Source organism: Stomoxys calcitrans, chromosome 2, assembly GCF_963082655.1.
Source record: "Stomoxys calcitrans chromosome 2, idStoCalc2.1, whole genome shotgun sequence".
Taxonomy (NCBI): domain Eukaryota; kingdom Metazoa; phylum Arthropoda; class Insecta; order Diptera; family Muscidae; genus Stomoxys; species Stomoxys calcitrans.
The window spans coordinates 123,907,353-123,928,885 of NC_081553.1; the positions used below are offsets into that span (position 1 = coordinate 123,907,353).

Sequence of the window (21,533 nt, forward strand, 5' to 3'; positions counted from 1 at the left end):
GATTTTAGCTGATATTGCAATAATGTGGTCATTTGTCCACCGATCTTCGCAAAATTTGGCTTGTAGGATTTCTTGCCATTTTTACAGACTTTAATAGAAATCGGTACACATTTAAATACAGCACCCAAGAACGAGTATAAGTAAGAACATATTTCACTTCTAGAGCTATTGCAACCCCTCTATTTGCCAATCTCAAAATGTTGCATAGAATCTTCGTTCATTAGTTTTGGCTGCTAAAGCCGGTCATTTGAATAAATTCTTCTTTCTTGCGTTAGAGCTTAAATGACCACGAGAATGTGTGTTAGGAAGAGATTGTTTTTATGAATTGAAGAAAATAAATTACAAGCTATCAGACAATCGGGCATGGATATCGCAACCATTGGCAGACGCGTTTCTGGGCTGGTGACCCTCATCAGTACCTAGTGTGACACACATTCTCGTGGTCATTTAAGCTCGACTAACGCAAGAAAGAAGGATTTTGCGTAATATTTTCTTCTGACACTGCCACTATGTCTTAATGAAATCGGATCAGACAAGGATATAACTCCCAATATATGTATCGCCCGGTTTTCACTTGCAAGGTCGTACAATTTACGACCGATCTGCATAAAATTTAGTAATTTTTATACCACTCACCATAGGGTGCGAGTATAATAATTTCGTCATTCCGTTTGTAACACCTCGAAACATTGATTAAAGACCCCATAAATTCGTGACATTGTAAGTCGATGGACCCACGTCTAGAGATGGGTTTCTACCGGGTAAATATAATATTGAAGATATCTTGGGTATTAAAACATTATCCAAACAATTTCTGTTGATTTCGTTTTCTTTGTATATAAATCTGAATTTCTGATCTCATAAAATCGGATTTTAGATATCATTTTCATCTGATTTCGATGCATTTTTTTTCGATGAAGTTTTTACATGGCATAGTACCTCACAAATGTTGCCAGTATTAGAAGGGAAAAACCACCGCTGGAAATATATATCTGATGTTCTAGCCAGGATTCGAACCGAGGCGTTTTTATAGCCGAGATTGAACGGAGTGTCGCATTGCGACACCGTTTTTGAGAGAAGTTTTTATATGGCATAGTACCCCGCAAATGTCACCAGTATTACGAGGGGATAACATATCAATCAATGTATTCCCAAAGGTTTTAGCTGAATAAAAAGTGATCTTTTTTATGCGATGTCACTAGGGCGTCCCACTCAGCGATATCACTTCGTAGGCAAGTTTTTACATGGTTGGATAACTCACAAATATCGCTACTAGGATTTGTATGTTTTTGCCAGGATTTGTGCCTGGCTGTTCGGCGTCATACGTGGACTTGGCAACCTCTGCGCTAAGGTGGCCTTCAACTTTTCAAAAACGTTAGGAAGTTAAATATAAGGAATCTTAGCGATAAGGACCACTAGGGTCATTAAGAAACAGGGGTAAACTTTTCAGCTATCAATGAGTGCTGTCCGATTCAAGTTTAAGCTCTATGACAAGCGACCTCATTTTTATAGCGGAATCCAAAAGGCGCGTGAAACCCCTTTGGAGAGAACTTTTTATATGGCTGCTCTACCAAATGGTACAGTACCTCACAAATGTCGATAGCATTAGATGGGGATAACCTCAACTGACAAATTTTTTCTGAGGTTCTCGAAACGATTCGAACCCAGACGTTCGGCATCATAGGCAAACAGACATTCTAACCTCTCCACTGGTATGGCCTTAAAGGATAATTTAAAAAAAAAAATAGACCTTTTAACCAGATAAAGCGACCATATTCACCAAGCAATCACTTCTATGTGCCATGACCTCAAATGTCCGAAGATGTAACCTTTACATTATCTCTACGAATGTTTGGTTAAACTTTTGAATATATTTTTTTTTTTGAGGTACTATTGCAGGACAAATGTGGGATGTTGCTAAACAGCATTTGACTGGCGACGTGCATTTCGTTTGGTTTGTCTGTTTAATAATGTTTTTTTTTTCTTATTTTTTTTTTTTTTTTGTACATTTATGCGATTCCTTATTTTTTATGATCCCCAATAATATTTTTTTTTCTAATTCTGCTGCAAACTCCCCACGAAGAACATATTCATTTAACGAGTTTACATGATATTACACATCAACAATACAACCACAATTTTACAGAATCATTTTATAATTGTCTACTTTCAGGTATTAACATGACAATACAAATAATTGCCTATTTTGAGGCTTATCGGTTGATTATGCTAACAAACGATTCAATCGAATATAAAATGATGCAACAAAATGAGAATTGTTCAAACCTTTCTAGCCGTTGGCTATTTAAATATCAGTTGTTCCACCAGTTAATTCATCTGTTAGTGTGTGTGTACGGTTTTTAAATATCAGTTGTCAAACAAGTTTATTCATCTGTGTGTGTGCGCGCGTATAAAAATGATGGCAATTGGAAATAGGTGGACAAAACCAATTATCAAAAATGTTCTGTACAATTCTAAAGGGCTTACAAATTTACTCATTATCGCTCAAAATAAATAATGTGTGTTGTAACAATAAAAATCAATCAGTGCAACATTAAATTCAATTTCATTACCATCTAATTAAAAATGTGCAAAATTCGATTATTTGCTAAATTTTGCGGGTGAACAATGTTTACATTGTAATATTTGTTAAATGATGCTGTACGCAAGGTCTTTGCATAGATATAGTGTAATAACTATAGTTTGGAATGTAGTAATAATATATAATGAAGCATCATGAAATTTCAATAAAATATTAATTACAGACTTTATAACATGAAATTTTAATTGGATTTTAAAAATAGTTGCTAATGGCAGACAAATATTGTAAAATTACGTTTAAATTGATGAAGGCCTTTAAGCGTTATCATTACTCCATGATTTGTGGAAAATATTTGTATAACAAGACTAGGATGAGGGAAGATACGGTTTGCTGAAAATTTTACTATGGAAAAATTCAACACAAGTTAATCAAGGAAGTAGTTAGATACCATACAATTCCCCCCTTGTAATGCAAAACAAGGAAGGACGGGCTAAAGTTGGGCGAAGCCGACCTTTTGATACCCTACACCACATTGGGTATGCAGGTAAACTAAAATGTGGTTAAATTTTAAATGTAAAATTTCGACTTAAATCCGGACATATCGTAGTGCAACATACTGAGTAGATCGAATGATTAATGCGTTAGCAAAGGCCTTAATAGTGAAAATCGGGAGATACATACATATATGGCACATATATCTAAATCTGAAAAGATTTATATGAAATTTACCAATGATCAGAGGAGATATAAGAGAAAACTTAGTAACAAATTTGAACCTTGAAGTCGAATGCGAGGCACTGCTGCCATCTGCACAGTCTTGGATTGACGGAACCCTAGTATTGCCATCTGGAAGATCATGTTATACGGATGGATCAAAGCTAGAGGACAGAGTGGGACTGGGGGTTTACATTGAGAACCCAGGGACTGAGATCTGTTTTAGACTGCCTGACCATAATGCGGTCTTGCAGGCGAAGATCCGGGCGATCACGGAATACGTGAAGTGGTGTGGTGCTAACGCGAAGACGTCGAGTGTAAACATCATTACCGATAGTAAAATTGTCATAAGAGCAATAAGAACCAGGACGGTAAGGTGACGAACAGTCTTGCAGTGTTAGAAGGAAAGTAACGCCTTCTCTGAGAATGACAAAATCCGCATCGTTAGGGTGCCGGGCCATAATGGAGTAAGGGGAAATGAAAGGGCAGACGATTTGGCGGTGAAGGCCAGAAGGCTCATGTCAATAAACTTGGTTAACCCGAAGCCTCTCGGGTCGACACAGTCCGAGTTAAGGAAGTGGGCGACGAATGCGCATTGTGGAACAGCGAAACGGTCGGTAGGACGACGAAAATCCTATGGGGGGATCCAGATCGTGAGAAGACGAGGCTATTACTGAAACAAAGCAAGAAGGAGGTCAGTAAAGCTATTAGTATCATAACGGGACACATAGTACTACGAGCTCACTTAGGTAAAATCGGTGCGGCAATTTTGCTAATTTTTCTCATTTTTGGCTCAATGGATACGTAAAAAAGCAGAATTGTCATTTTTGGAGTAAAGATCAGCCAGAAGCATTGCAAGACCTACCAATGCAAGCAGAAAGTCACAGTTTGGTGCGATTTATGGGCTGGTGGCATCATTGGACCGTACTTCTTCAAAGATGATGCGAATCGTATCGCAACAGTGAATGGTGAGCGCTACCGTGCCCAAAAAGCAAGAGCTTGACTTGCTTGACACGTGGTTTCAATAAGACGGTGCCACATGCTACACAGCAAGCGTAACAATGAAATTATTGACAGTCGAGTTTGGGACTTGTCGATTAGCAGCCTTAATCGTGCTGTTTAACGCCTTTAGACTATTTTTTATGGGGCAAGACCTTGACTTCCATAACATATGGTTTCACCAAGACGGCGCCACATGCCACACTGCAAGCGTAACAATGAACTTACTGAGAGTCGAGTGCGGGATCGGTCGATTGGCCGCCTAGATCGTGCGGTTTAATGCCTTTAGACTATTTTTTGTCGGACAATGCTAAAGCTCATGTCTATACAGACAAGCCCGCTTCAATTGACGTATTGGTGAGATACCGGACGAAATGTTGGAGAGTATGCCAAAATTACACTTAGCGGGTAGACCATTTGAGGCAAAGTCACGGCCAATATTTGCATGAAATAATCTTCAAATATTAAATTACATGGACCGTACTATGGATTCAAATAAGATTTCATGCATTTTCTGAATTTTGTGGGTTTTTTTTCCCATTTTCCCAATCCTTTTCTATACCTCTTAAAAACCACCTTGTATTTGGAAACTATAACCAAATCTGAACCGATTTTTTTAAATTTCAATAGCCTTCGTCTCTAGGCCAAAAAAAGGTGTCCGTGCCAAATTTGAAGAGGCTTGGATGAAAATTGCGTACTGTACTTTGTACACAAAATAACATAGACAGACGGACGGAGGGACAGAAAACGGACATAACTAAATCGAGCCAGGAAATGATTCCGCGTCGATCAGTATACTTATCAATGGGTCTAGCTCTCTTCCTTTTGGGTGTTACAAACAAATTCACTAAGTTTTAAAAACCTATACCACAGTAGTAATGTAGGCTATAAATATAAGTTTTAAAAATCATTAGAAATCCCTTGAAAATTTCTAACCAATTTATGGCAGCAGCCAGTGGCAATATTAAAAAAAAATGCAATGAAAAAAGGTTTAAAAAAGTGTAAGCTTTAATGTGCGGTCCTTTTTAATGGCATACTCTGCAGACCTTTGTAATCATTAAACCATCATTTGGCATAACACTTCAAGCGCAAGAGATAATTAGGCCCCAAGGACTTTATTTTAAAACAGTTTCTTGGTGCTCTTTTTTAAACAGATTTACCAGATAATAAAAACGAGAGATAAAGAAGACCTTTTTTAAAGTTCATTGGTTTTCGTCATACCCAACGGTTTTGGTGGGTGTTTCATAAATCATGTTCAGGGTTTTATTCAATTTATGGTTTATTCCATAAACCAAACAGCCACACAAGCACATACGTACTCCCATAAACACACACACACTTATGCACACGCATATGGAAAGGACATTAGCCACATACGAAATTGAAACAATGCCAAGCCTCCATAACTATAAAGAAAAAACAACTCCCGAATGTGGTTGTGGTGTGTATTTTTTCCCACATGCACTCGCGTGTATTCATAACACCAAACCCACAGACAGTGTTTCAGACCATGTATTTTTTGGTGTTGTTTTCTTTTTTTATCCAGAGTACTTTAGTATTTGTAGGCCTTTGTTTGTGTTGTATGTGTTGTTAGGAGGGGAGCTTTAAATGACAAGAGTAACAACAAAATCATGTTATTCGGCTATATGTTATGCTGAACGCCTTTGAAGGGGTCATACATAAATTATTTAAGTAGAACAAGGCTGAATTCGCATATAAATTATACAATTTGAATGGCACAAGTGTGAGTAAATGTCGGCGCCAAAGGCAAACACACTCATAACCTCCACTGGGTGTAGCATACTTTTGGGCATGCTGCCAAATGCTAAGCGAAACCTATGTGGCAAGCTAAAGCATAATTTTAAGCACAATAAAGCCTTGAAATCAGGTTTATTTCATGGGGATTTCATTGATACACTCACATATATAACCACATGTTTCTCTTGATGCTAAAGCAAAGAGAGACAGAAGGATGGGACAAACAAGAGGAAACAAGCTCTATTGGCCAGAGGCCAATTTTTAAAGTATACTTTTGGGGAGATTATAAATAGACAAAAAGAAATGAATTTTTGGGTTGAAATTTAAACTTTGGCTTAAACAAGTTTGTTAGGCGAATCAATTTTTAAGTCTTTTGAAATGTTATTGATTTTCTTTTTCCTATTTTACATCATGCGGAAACCTTGAACCTTTTTTCAGTTTGCTATTCTTTGAATTTAACCAAGCTCCCAGGCAATTTTTCTCATGCTAAAATTCTATAAACGTATTCTCTTTATGTTGCAGCTAACACAGCACAAAGCGAAATGCTCAGTGAGTTGAGCTTGCAAGTGTTGATGCCTTAAAAGTATAATATAGTTAAAAAAAGAACAACAAAATTATCAGCAGCACCAACCAACCATTTTCACTACCACAGGCTACTTTGTCGTCACCTTCATTATCATCATCATAATCACAGTTGTGATCATAATCATCATTATCATCGTCATGAAATTACGAAATAGAAGGCATAAAGCAAGAAACGAAGAAAAAATCAATAAAATGCGGCAAAACTTGCACGTTGCTTTGGTGTGCCAGCATATGAAAGGGAAATAAACACACACACAGACACAGACTTAAACATTCAACCGCCCGTGCATATATCCGCACAGACCAGTCACATGGTATAACATGCCGTACTAGGGTAAACTATTTTAGCATACTTTTAGGCATTCAAGTGGAAGCGCAAAAAAATAAAAACTAAATCCAAATGAGTACAAGCTGTTGTTGTGCTCTGTTTTGCTTTCCGAAGTCGACCTGGCGTCTTAAATGTAAACGAACTCTTTGGTGGTGGGGATGTTTTTTCTTCTTCGTTTAGTTTTCTAGATTTAAAGATAGCCAGTCAGCCATGATTATTTCTTTGCTTAAAGTGTTTGCCTGAAGAGCGCCGTCCTACATTTTCCAACTTAGTGTAGGGGTTAGAATTAAAGTCAAACAATTTTTAAATTTGAACAAATTTTGTGTTGTGTTATGGCAGGTCTTCTTTAAATATTCCTTAAGTGAAAACTAATTCCACCATAAGAAGTTGAAGACATTTAAGATTTGAATTAAAGTGGAGTAGGCTATAGGAGTATGAGTTTGTTTGTTTACTGAAACAAAATCACAATAGGCCGGGCCGAATAAAACAAAACCATGAATCGCATTTGCCAAGTTCTTTGCTCGGTATCATAATAATCATATTATAAGCAAATAAAGAATAATGCATAATAAAAATTGATATTCCTTAGTGGAATATTGATTTCCTTAGTGGAATATTCTTGGCCAAAATTTGCAACTTTAAAGAAAGTGTTTTACATAATAGGACTGAAAACTAAACAATCTATAATGGGAAGTTATTTCCTTCAGGCTATATTACTGAAAGCCTACAACAAAAACCCTGTCAACCTTGGATGGGGTCTTTTTTAGTATTCTTCTGCAAATAGGTATTGATGGGGTGTATGCATATATAATAGGGATGTAGCTAAGCATTGAATTGAGAAGCACCGATTGAAATTAATATTTGGAAACTTCCTTTTATGATTTCGATGCGATCATCCTTTGGGGAATATAAGTATACAAATACATGTTTTAGGGCCTTTGAAATCTTTCCGTATGTAAATTTATCCATGAACATTTCATTAAGGAACAGGTTCAAACTCATATATCACTGAGTCCTGTCTGATTCAAGTTGAAGCTCAATGATAAGGGGTGCCCTTTTTTATCCAAGCCCAAAACAGGGTGCCGCAGTGCTACATCTCTTTGGGGAGAAGTTTTTCTATGGCATGGTACCTCACAAATGCCGCCAGCACTAAGAGAGGATAACTACCGGATTCGAGCAACGCATGGGCTCGAATCAGCGTAATAGGAGGACATGTTAACCTCGGCGGTACGGTGGCCTCCAGAATTCATCCCCTATAAGTCTTCATAAATGGCTTTAAATATAAGTATATTTCCCTTTGAACAAATTATGAAGTCCTTAATGAGCACTAGTTGTCAGCCTATTTCATTTCGAGGGCAAGCTCTCTGCAAAATCCTTAAAGTATGCTATAACTTTTGTTTTTACAAAGAAATTAGTTATCTAAAATGGGGTTTGTAAAATTGAAAATGTTTTGCTTGATATACTTTCCTTAGAAAATTAAGAAAAAAAATTGTTCTACACCTATTTTAGGATATGTTTTCTTGTTCTCCTCTTTAAATTGCTTTACAGGAATGCCTTTATCCTATTACTTGCCGAGGTATGCAATTATTAATTACAGCTTGAATAAGCAAGTGAAGGAAAATATTTGAAAAAAATGATAAGGTTAAGCCGCATATTAATTACCAATTATTACTTTTATTAAGAAAAACTCTTAATATTAATGAATATACCAAACACCAAGACCACCCTGAACTATTCTTATTACACTTTTTTTATAATATTTAGATTATGGTGCTTTCATAAAGCCCAAGTTAGGTACTAGTGGCAGTCATTAAGCCCAAAGATAATAACAAAAATTACTGCAAATGTTTAAGTTTTAAATTATGGAAGCTTGTTTGCTCAAAACATTGTATGATTTTGAAGAGATGTAATGAAAGAATTTGATGTGCCGCCTGAAAATATGCAATATATTTGCTTTTTTACTTATTAGAGTTGGAATATGGCTAACTTTGCACACACATCTCATGGAGACTTTTCTCACATCACTGACAGCTCTTCAATTTTAGTTTTAGCTTAAAAACGCAATGTAAACGTACTGGATTTGTTTTTGGATTTACCAAAATCCAGTTCATAAAAATTTCAAAGTAAACGTGATATTACTGATATAGCCGAGTCTTAACGGTGTGTCGCAGTGCGATAGATCTTTGGGGAGAAGTTTTAACATGGCATAGCGCCTCACAGATGTCGCCAGCATTATCGGGAGATAATCACAGCTGAAATTTTTTTTCTGATATTCTCTTCAGAATGCGAATTCAGGCTCATAGCGTCATGGTAGCCACCTTCTTACTATGTGCAAAACTATCTCACTTTTAGTAAAAGTTGATGTATTTTTACATTTTAACAAGTTTTGTTTCTTTTACAATACAACCTAAAAGTATGCTTTATGTTGTTTTTCGTTCATTCAAATCAAACAATTTTGAAATTATATCCCATTATATAAATTTCATTATCTTCGAAGATTTCTCTGACACATGTCATATTGTTTGTAGGAAATCAATACCTAAGGTGCCAATTTAATTATTTGCGTATTTGAGAAGTATCGTTGGATACATTTTATTTTAACTCATAGAAATATGGTGATGTCTTTATGGATTTCTAACTTGTATTAAGTTTTGGTTGTGTAAAGCAGCTTTGGACAATGAACACATCTGCATATCATTATCAAGCCCGTAGGCCAAAGTTTTTGCGTCATTTCACAATGATATGAAATTGTTGTGTTTTGTCCATTGCTTGTTTTAAATTAGTTAATAATGCATACAATTAGGTGGCAGTCAGTTAAAATTATTAAAGATAAGAATATTGCTATTAAATGAAGTTATAAAATTCCAATATTGCCTACTTTAGCGACCATGAGGTTCATTCCAAATTTGACCTAAAGATTCCATTAAGAAACAGCAGGATGGTTCACGTCATTTTAAGCTCAATGACGAAGGACTTCCTATCTATAATGGAGTCCGTACAAAGATACCATTTAGTAGATAAGTTTTTCGATGGTTGAGGACCCTATAAATGTTATCTGGATTGAGTGAGGGGATGACAGCCCCTTTAATTGCGACCAACTGGTATTCGTTAACCTTTAGGGTTTTAAACTCAAAGAATTAACTGTAATGGAAAATATATGTGCCACGACACTAAGCACTTCAGCTATATCGTTGAGAAATTTGCTGCAAGAGCTTTGAATTCAGAAATATGGTTAACAGACATTAAAAGAGACTTTCTTAAGAGTATACCCAAGCAACACATGGATTAATTATTTTACTCGTAGAAATATGCTGTATTTCCATTTATCCTATTTTAAGCTTAAATATTTTTAATAGCCAAATTACCTTTTCCTTTAAAGCGCAAAACATAAATTGAAATTGTGGTGTTATTTCCCATGCCCTTTTTTGTTATAACTTGTCCATCTAAGACTTGAAAGCTTTATTGGCGTTTGACAAATTACATTGCTAAAGCTAACAACTTCATCCATTGTGATATCATCGAAGGTCCTTTTGCCCTCTTGATGATGTTTGTATTCCTCAAGCACATTGGGTGTTAGCAAAAATATTTTTGTATTTCGAAAGGATTCGGTAATTTACTCTTGTTTCTATTGTATATACATTTGTATATTTTCCCATTACTTGCTTAATCGCTATTAAGAAAGTTTGGAAGGCATTGATGAAACATTCAACTTATCAAAGTTATTTGTTTAGGCTTACTTTACTTCAAGCTATGAGAATAATCTGTGCCTCAAAGTTTCTATGAGTACTCTTTGATGTTTTAAAGACACATAAACACCATTGGCGATAGGATAGGTGAAATATTTACATTTTCGAGTTGTTGAGGAATAAAGCACTTTCCACTCCTAAAAGTATACTATAGTATACTTGAATGTAGGTGTAATTCATTTTTCTTTTATTGAGTTAACAATGAAGATCTTTCAAAAAGTATCTGAACTATACATTGGAGGCCACCGTAGCGCATTGGCCTCCAATGACGCAGAATGCCTAGGTTCGAATCCTGGCGAGACCAAGAGAAAAAGTTTTCAGCGATGGTTTTCTCCTCCTAATGCTGGCAACATTTGTGAGGTACTATGCTGTGTAAAACTTCTCTCCAAAGAGATGTCGCACTGCGGCACGCCGATCGGACTCGGCTATGAAAACGGGGCCCCTTATCATTGAGCTTAAATTTGAATCGGACTGCACTCATTGATATGTGAGAAGTTTGCCCCTGTTCCTTAGTGAAATGTTAATGGAATGTATAAATTAAAGATACGAGTTGGCAAAACTAGAAATTTTTAACTTACAAGACTCGAACAGGATAGAACTCCACAAAAATTTAATTGGTCGGTTTACAAATTATATGAACATCAAGTTTTAGCAAAATCAAAGAGAATGACTTCATAAATTATATTTGTATGGTATTGATTTTCTTTGTATTTAGACATACCAAAAACAAAATGAAAAATCTAAACAATCTTGAACTACAAAATGAATGGAGCCTTTATGGCTGCTGCTCAACAAAACTTCCATTGCGGCCAAATTTTTAAATATTTATTCTTTTAACTTTAATCCCTCTCAAGTTTTTAAGGCAATATTTAGGTCTAACAAATTTGAATTTGCGTCAGCCTAATGTTAAGATATAAATTATACACATTTATCGGCAATAACAGACAAAAATCTTATCCTTTTCGTTACCCTAAATGTATACTATAAAATTAAGGTTTTCATTAATTGTAAAGTGGAATTTACACAGTCATTGCTAAGTCACTTTGTGATTCCAAAATGTACTCTACGCTACTGCTATAGAAGACTGTTTTCAAATTTCTTCTTCATGTGTTTGAATTCACTTCTAAAATAGAATGTATTACCCAAAGCATCTTAATTCGATTAACCTATAAGCATTTTTATTGTCATTTGTTTCCCAGACACTTGCCATCTCTGCACTAACATTGATTGACATAAGACCCTTTTCAAAAACTAAATGTTCAAAACACTTCCCCTCGCCTTTATAAAGGTTATGTAAAATGCCTTGCAAGACATTTCTAATTGAATTGTTCACTTTTTGTTTTTCATACACTTTTAGTTTGGTTCCGAAACATATGTTAATATACGGCATACTTATAGGCTTCAACACATTTATATACGTACACAGAAAACTAATGGCATACTTTTAGGTAAACCTAATACACTCACATATGGAAAAGAAATAATGCAATAGAAGAATAGGAATAGACATTGGAAAAAAATTAAGTTTAAAAAACAAACTTACGTTATTGAAATGAAGACAATGTTTATATTGGATTTGAGTTTTTTTTATGTTGGAACACACATTCGAAGAATAGTTGAAATCGAAATAAACAGCACAGTGGTGGTTAGACAGAGGTAGAAGAAAGTTGGATTTTTTTGTTTTGTGTTTTTGTTGTTATTGTTGTTTGTGAATTGTTGTTGGTTGATTTTGTTGTTGGATATAAAATTAACATACATATATATATAGACAACATAATATTCAGTGATAATTTTAGTTATTGGGAAAAGTTGAATTGAAAAACCAAAAATCGATATTTTAAAATTTAAAAAAAAAGAATCTAAACACTCATTGGGAGAACTAAAATCAAACAAAATGTTAACAACAACATCAATTGTTTTTTTGATTTTAAATAAAAACTATGTGTTTTTTTTTTGAATGAAATTCTTTTTTTGTTGAAAATTTAAATTGTTTTTAATCATACCAATGAAATTCATATTTCGCTGGCGCTTTCACTGAATACTATCTCGCCTGAGACACCGTTGTGTTTGTATTACGTAGTTGGATTGTTATTTAATTTGTTTCGTGGAGGTTTAATCGATCTTTGGATCGATTGTTGGGCCGCTGAATGGACGATTATTTTGTACTTTTTTTAGAGGCGGGGGTTCCTTGTCAATTTAAGGATTTCACTTTAAGTCCCCGTATGCTGGGAGGGGGATAGAGCTATGTGGATGCGTTGGCTGTTGGCCACGGTCTCAGCGAAATGTGTATTTGTACAAACATACGTTCGACGTTGGTGACGATGACGTTACGTTTATTATTTGGCTATATTTTGTTGTTGGTGTTGTTCTTGTTATTATATTATTGATGTTGTTGTGGTTTTTGTAGATGTGGTTGTAGTTGTGATTGTTGTTGTTCTTGTTCTTGTAGTTTGTCTTGTTTATGTGGTGGTGGTAGTAGTTGCTTGTTTTGTTCTCGTTGTTGTAGTTTTGGTATGAATAAATTGTTTTAATAGTGTTTGTTGTAGTTGTAGTTGTATTAGTAGTAGTAGTAGTTGTAGTAATAGTTGTAGGCTTGCTTGGCAATTGTTTGATTTTAGTTGAACTGTTGTATAAGAGGCACCATAGCTGGCGCTTTTTGTCGCAGCTGGGAACTAAGCGGCAGTACCACTTGGTTAAAAGCACTTTGAGCACTGAACTAACAGCCTTCATGGCTCTGGTCGTGAACTGTCAGTGTTGAGGAATATTTTCACACACAGTCCAACAAACCACTTGGCAGGCACTCTGCTGCTCAGACTGATGTCAACAATAATGCCACAACCAAAGCGAAAGCAGCCATAGGCGAACGCATACGCACGAGCACGAGCACTCTTACAAAGACCCACACACACTCACACTCACACAGCGACCCACAGATACTCAGTTTCTCACCGAGCTACAGACAGAAGCAGAGTCCTTTCGTATTCGAAAACACACAACACGAAGTTCAGCAAAAGAGTGTAACTTAAGAGCTCTCTTTTTTAATTTTGCTGTTCGTCAATTTTCGGAGAGAAATTTGGCCACGAGTCGTCGTAGAATTAAAAAGGAGGAAATCAAGGATTCGCAGAAAAAAAAGAACACCGAGCAGATATGGCCAAAGGGCTTAACAATGACAACTACAACAACGACGACTACAAAAACGCAAAACACACCAACCAACGGAATTGTGTTTTCACCATAAATTGTGCAAAAGAGTGATTTATGAGTTTCCCAACTTTGTTCCTCCTTTTGGCACTATCAACACACACAGCGATGCGCACAAATACACATTGCAGGACAATGAATCGAACAAAATTGAACTTTTACGTTTATATTTTTTTTGTTTTTTGGCAAGCAAACCTTCAAATTTGGATGTCCCTGGAGTTTTTGGTAAACAAAACTATTGATTTTTTCTAATTTAGCACTTTGTAGTCCTTTGATTACTTCACTGGTACTGATTCACTGGTGTAAAGTCAAACAGCATAACTGCCATACTGCTGGCTGTCTGGCTGGCAGTTGAAGAAGTCAGCATATGTGTTGGTTATTGTAATGTTGGTGTAAGAGTAGGAGTTATCCTCTAACTTCCTGAGGTTTATATGCGAAACAGGACCATGTCTTGTGTTGGGTGATTTGTTGAGTCAAAAAGTGCCGTTTTTATTCGCTCGTTTTTCTTTGAATTTTTGTGCAATTATTTTGATTTTATTGTTGTTGCAATTTGACAACGTTAGCTAGGGCCAACAGAGCGGTCGGTGGTCTCGGTCGTCGAAACATCGTCATCGAGTTCGTGATATTGTCGTCGTTCTAGTCATTATTGTTGGTGCTGTTGTTGTTGTTGTTGGTCTTTGATTCTGTTCTGTTATTTTTTTAATGGTGCGGCGGATGATGGTGGAGGTCGTGGCGGTGGTGGTGATAATACGAGTGATAACGATGTGGTGATAATGATTATGTTGAAAGTTGAGTGTAGTTACGAACAACATCATAACGAGATGCTGGGTTTCCTTCCCTTTTGGCCTACTGCAAGGTTTTGTAGGCAGTCTAAGTCATATTGTTGTTGTCGAAGAGAGTAAAGAATGTAACCCTTCTCCCTCTGCCCCCTTTCTCCAACTTACACGAACACCCAACTGCTGGCAGTGCGCATTTCGCATTTCGCTTTTAAAAATACTCTTATGCTCTCTTTTTATAAGTCTCTTTAATGTTTTTGTGCTCTCTTGCTTTTATGGTTTTCAACCACTGAGAATAAGAGATTTTGGTTTAAAAAAATGAGCATATATTTAGGCGCACGTGCTTTTGCTGGAATGTGAGTATAACACTCGGAGTTGAGTGTTAAAATGGCGCATACTCTCTACACTTGCCGAATTTTTGAGAAGAATTCTTAGCAAATTGCTGAGTGAACTCACTTCCATATGAGTGTGAAAATAAAATTACTCAGCTGCACTCAATTTAGCTGAGAACAGTTCTTTTGGGGGATTTTTTTTATAAGGCTAGATAAACATGAGCATATTCCCCTTTTTCGAAAACGAATATAGAACGACTGGCATGATGACACAAATCATCAAAACACACTCCAAGTAAAGTACCATTACACTGCTAGCCTTAATCAATTAATATTTAATTTTGAGTAAATAAATTCTGATTTGTTTGCATTTTCCGAGGAAACATTTAAAGGAAATTGTTTTAAATGGTAGTGAGTCTATTGAATATATGAGAAATTTTTCGATTTTTTTTTATAATAAAACATTGATGATCTCTCAAAATGTAACAGAGAATTGATGATGGCATATTGTCGTTATTCACTGTTGTATATTTCGTTTGATTCTTTTTATTTATTTTTAGATTTCTTATGTGTCGAATTAACCTTTTGCCTGATTTTGTGTTTGACTTGATGAAGAAAATTCCATTTTCGTTGACCTTGATACCTGCATATGATTAATGACTTCTTAAACAGCGGGTACTCTGCCTTATTGTTCGAAAGTGAATGTGGTCACCTCCACATTTACCCGTGTATGAACTTTGGAAAACCTATTTCAAAAGTATTGGCAGGAGAATAATTGATGCTTTATATGAATTATTGGGGTTTATTTTATAAACCCCTACAAGCCAGCAAAATAAACATATCCAGCCCTATAAAGTATATGTGGATAAGATAATTCAGTAAGTTGTGAGTGTCCATCTGTTTGCTTTGATCCCACTACAGTCTATAAAAATAAAAGTATCGTCTTGATGTCTATTACTTGTGATCAGGTTAAAATTGAAAACATGCTAAGTTAAGCCAGGCCGAATTTTGGCGACCCATCACCATAGAAACCACTAAAAATTTACACAAATTTAAACTTTATTTAATCGTTACTTACGAAATTTCTGTTAAAAATTAAAGATTTTTCTGGCCGTTGAAGACTAATCGTGCGATCGGTTTATATGGCAGCTATATCAGTTTGTAGACCGATTTGGACCATATTTACCAAGAATGTTGGAAGTCATAATGAACCACTGTGCAAAATTTCAACCAAATCGTACAACAATTGCGGCAAACTTCAATAAAAAGTCTGTGTGCGAAGTTACAAGTGGATATCTTGATTCGTTCGACCGCTATGGTGATTTTCACAGAGCGAATATCATTATTCGTTCGACCGCTACCATGGTTTTCACAGAATAAGGGACGGACAGGTCTAGATTGACTTAGAATGTCAAGACGATCTACAAATTGTATATTTTATGGGATTATTGTATTGTATTGCGAGGTGTTACAAACGGAACGGCTAGATTCCATATTAGTGGGTACAAAAATACGACCATATCCATTTTAATCTATCGATTTAATATCGATTTAAAGTTTTTGTACCTTTACCAGGTACCTGTACCTGTACCTTTACCCCCGACCAACTTTACACCAAAATGTCGGGTGCGATTTACAGATTTCAACTAAAACCATTTCAGCTGCAGAAATTTGCAGATGAATGTGTGGTATCGTTATGTCAAACTCGACGTTTACTATTTGGTTAGTTATACGGGCTACATATAAAGTTCTTTGGGTTGAATACAAAGATAAAGTTTCTTGTGTACACAAGTTCCATGACAAACTATACATCAAAATATCGGTAAAGGTCTCAAGAAAGCACCTAAAAACATGTAATCTGCAAAAGTTTGCCGATGAGTGTGTGGCATCATTTTCGCATATTCGACACAAATTTAAAATTTCTCAAATGTGTGTAGAGTGTGGGTGGTTTTTGTACCTTGTATATGCGAATTTACTGACAAACTATACATCAAAATGTAGGATATGAAAAACGTAATATAATAGACTTCAGTGGACGAAAATTGTAGATTATGAGCTCATATCGAACAAAATATATATATGCAAACCATATTTTAATCTGAACCTATTTAGTCAAAATAAGTAAAAGCGTGATAAGTTCGGCCGGGTCGAATCTTATATACCCTCTAGCATGGATCGCATTTGTCGCGTTATTTCCCGATATCTCTTTTTAGGCAAACATTTGATCAAAGGAAAGAATTACTATAATATTGGAGTTATAATATCAAGTTATCGTCCGATTCGGACCATAATTAAATTAAATGTTTAAATTAAAATTTCAGCCAATTCGAATAAAAATTGCGCCCTAAGCTAAGATCCAGGACCAGTTTATAGGGCAACTATGTCAAAACATGGACCGTTATGGCCCATTTACAATCCCAACCGACCTACACTAATAAGAAGTAGTCGTCCAAAATTTCAAGCGGCTAGCTTTACTCCTTCGAAAGTTTGCGTGCTTTCGGCAGACTGACGGACATAGCTAGATCGACTTAAAATGACATGACGATCAAGAATATATATACTTTATGGGGTCTTAGAGGAATATTTCCAGGAGTTACAAACAGAATGACGAAATTAGTATACCCCCATCCTATGGTGGAGGGTATAAAAAGGCACAATTAAAAAAAATGACGACAGTATATTCTGAGCAAAATTTCTTTGAAATCGAAATAAAATTGTGGATTCGGATAAATCTATATATGGGAGCTATATCTGAAGCGATTTGTTTCAAATCAAGAAAATTAGAAGAAGATAGTGACAGTATAGTTTGTGTCATTATACCCTACACCACTACTGTGGTACAGGGTTTTATAACTTAGTGAATTAGTTTTCAACACCCAAAAGGAAGAGAGATAGACCCATTGATAAGTATACCGGTGGACTCAGAATTACTTTCTGATTCGATTTAGCTGTGTCCGCCAGTCTGTCTGTCCATGTTAATTTGTGTACAAACTACACGTCGCAATTCTCTTATCATCCGATCGACTTCAAATATGGTATGGACACGCTTTTGGCCAAGAGACGAAGCCTATTGAAATTGGAAAAAATCGGTTCAGATTTGGATATAGCTCGTCCGATTTGCACTAATACTGCAATTAAATGGTCATTTGTTTACCGATTCTCTTGAAATTTGGTAGGAAGGATTTTCTCTTGACTCTCTACATTACTGGTGAATTTCATAGAAATCGGTTCAGATTTAGGTATATCTCTCATATATATATATCGCCCGATTTTCACTCCTAGAGTCACTGCAAGCGCATTTATTGACCAATCTTCCCAAAATTTTGTACAACGCTTTCCTCGACGACATCCACAAACTTTATAAAGTTTGCTCGAAATCGGTTCAGATTTAGACATAGCTCCCATATATATGTTCGTCCGATTTGCAGTTATATTGCAATAAAATGGTCTTTTGTTGACCGATTCTCTTAAAATTTGTTAGGAAGGATTTTCTCTCTCGGCATTACTGGTGAATTTCATGGAAATCGGTTTAGATTTAGATATAGCTGTCATATGTGTATATCGTCCGAATTTCACTTCTAGAGCCATTGCGATAGCATTTTTTGACCAACTTTGCAAAATTTTTCACAACGCTTTTATCAACGAGTACCACATTATCTGAGAAGTTTGCTCGTAATCGGTTCAGATTTAGATAAAGCTTCCATATATATGTTCGTCACATTTTGCATAATTTGCATTAATGTTGTCATTTGTCAGCCGTTGTTATTGCAGTTTAAACAAATTTGCTCTAAATTTGATACGGGTTGTTTAATAACTCATCTGATTTGGTTTAGAATTGGATATAGCTTCCATATTGTACTTATAGGGTAGGTGTAGGGTATTATACAGTCGGCACCGCCCGACTTTGTCCTTTCTTACTGTTTTTTTTTTTTTTTCAAAACGAAGCAAAACTGTGGATTTTGTTATCACATCGGACAAAAAATTATACTTATAGCTACGATTTTCGCGGGTTATAGTTAATGGATCAACACCATTTTGTATTTCTTTAATGCTGTCCCTGGCACGAACTCAAACTAAAAATTTCTGACCGAAAAAAAAAAGTTTATTATTTCACCTCTTCTCATGCAAGTGCCACCACTGTGGACCGGTTCCCACAAACTTGGCGCCACATTTCAATATCAGATTTGTTTTATGGAATGCCCCCACCCCCCTGACACTTGGCTGAAACTTTAAATATAAGGTTTGCATTCTTCTCAAAGACTTTTCCTTGGCGTCTTACCCGCAAATTTTTATATCAGACTAGCTAAACCTGGCCAAACTTCGATATTAGATTAATTTTGTCCTCACACAACACTTGGTTAAAAGTGGAAAAATACGGCTAAAAATTTTTCTGATGTTCACGCCGGGATTTGAACCCAGTTGGCCTCCCTATATTTGTATATAAATGACATAAACATATACTGATCTCCCGATTTAAGTTCTCCTTAAAGCAAATTTTGCCCATGAGCATTCCACTAAGGAACAGGGACAAACTTCTCAAATATCAATGAGTGCAGTCCGATGCAAGTTTAAGCTCAATGATAAGGGGCCTCCTTTTTATAGCCGAGTCCGAACGGCATGCCGCAGTGCGACAGCTCTTTAGAGAGAAGTTGTACATGGCATAGTACCTCACAAATGTTGGCAGCATTAGGAGGGGAAAACCACCGCTGATATTTTCTGATGGTCTCGCCAGGTTTTGTACCCAGGCGTTCAGCGTCATATGAGCACATGCTAGCCTCCGCGCTACGGTGGCCTCCAAGTTCCCATAAGCATCCATAAAATGTGAATTTTTTAACCAAATGCGCTGAAATGTGGTACAATGAGTTCTATTAGACCTTTACATATCCTTCTCAAATATGGCAGAGATCTCAATATATTCAGATAAAGCCATATAGACCAATATGCTGTTTTACCATCTTGAACAGAGAATTTTTAAAGACCCCTCGACATCCTCTATGGGGAGAAGTTTTTACATGGCATAGCATCTCACAAATGTCGTCAGCGTTAGGAGGGAAAATCACCGCTGAAAAAATTTTCTGATGGTCTCGCCAGGATTCGAACCTAGGTGTTCAGCGTCACGGGGTGACATGTTAAGCTTTGTGAAATCCGTTTAAAATGGCAGAAATTTTTCCAAAATATATTTTCCCAACCTACTGTGAGCTGGGTATGTACACGTTTCCGTGCTACTGTTTATGTTGTTCTTAAATGGTTTCTCCAAAAGTATCAAGGGTTCCCAGAAAGTTATTGGGTAGAAAATCCTTTAATTGTTTATATTGAGAAGTTTAAAGGTTTTGATTCCCAAATTTTTAATATCACAAATTCTGGGAATTGTTTAACAAGTAAACACTAAACAAATCTAAATTAAACATCACTATGACAATAGACAATATTGTATTTCATAAAATACGAAAAGTTTTCAAATAATTAAAATCTCTCTTACGAAAATCAACTGCAGCCTTTTTGTTAAGTTAAAACCACATATTTTGCCCTACAAAGCCTCAGACAAACCTCACAATTTATTAAATTCTTCAAGAAGTGATAGGAGCAAGACACAGATGTAGACAATGTTACGATGCCACACAAAATATGTGTGTGTGTACATATGTATGTATGTATGTCTCATTCATAAATGTAAATAGGTACATGCACTTATAAAGTTATTAATGAATTTATCTTCCGTTTGGTTTTTAGTCTTTGGCTTCAACAAAAAACCAAAAGAAATCTCACGCACACACTGTCATCATTTGTTTAACTTCTAACATCACAGTGACTTTGCCTGAGAAAGGCAAAGAGTAAGAAGGGAGCGAGATGGAAGGATAAACAAAAAGAAATAGCATTCGAATTGTCGCCTTTTCCCAATGTCCTTATTCCCCAAACATGACTTTCCTCATGGATTTGTAGTGTATTACTTCTGTGTTTGTATGTGTGTGTATGCGTTTATAAATTTTGATATGTTGCATGTGTATGAAAGTGTAGCCTTGTGTTGATTACAAAATACTTTTTCTTACCATTATTTGTTCTATTTTTCAAACATATATGTATGCATGTGTAGTTGTATGTTGGCTGAGTTTCATGCGCTTCTGTGGCCTAAATGGATAACCAAGCAGAAACTCGGCACACAAGATTCAGCTAACTTTATAAACTCTTATGTATTCGGATATCTTCTTTATGCTTGCCACTGTCTATAAGGATTTCTCACAAGCACTCATACTCTCTCACACGCAAGTGTGTAATCATGTATCAAATATATAACGCTACACTGTTCAAAATATATGTCTATATGATTAGAGCTAAGATTGTGGTAAATGGATATTTTTCCCACAATTATGTGAGATGAAAAATTGAGCCGAAAAATAATAATAGCGGAAACACATTCATTGTAAAGGTGTCAAACTGGGTTGATGTCGTAATTACATCGTAAACACGCTTTCGCAGTATATTCGATATAAGTACGATCTACCAATGCATGACCCTTGAAGCCTCCACACCCTTGAAGCCTCCACACCACTGTGG

General features: G+C 35.9%; 1 protein-coding gene across 8 annotated transcripts in view; it reads right to left on the minus strand.

The window, feature by feature from the left end:
* LOC106083935 (complexin) overlaps positions 1-21,533 on the minus strand; it is a 774,169-nt gene that overhangs the window by 87,188 nt on the left and 665,448 nt on the right. For 2 of the 8 annotated variants that reach the window (XM_013247265.2, XM_013247264.2), the window contains exon 1: positions 12,676-13,356. The exons of the other annotated variants lie outside the window; for them this stretch is intronic. In XM_013247265.2, coding sequence (XP_013102719.1) covers positions 12,676-12,688 — 13 coding nt within the window. In that variant the 5' untranslated portion in view covers positions 12,689-13,356. Of the gene's footprint in view, positions 1-12,675; positions 13,357-21,533 lie in introns of those variants that run through there. 8 annotated transcript variants of the gene reach the window in all.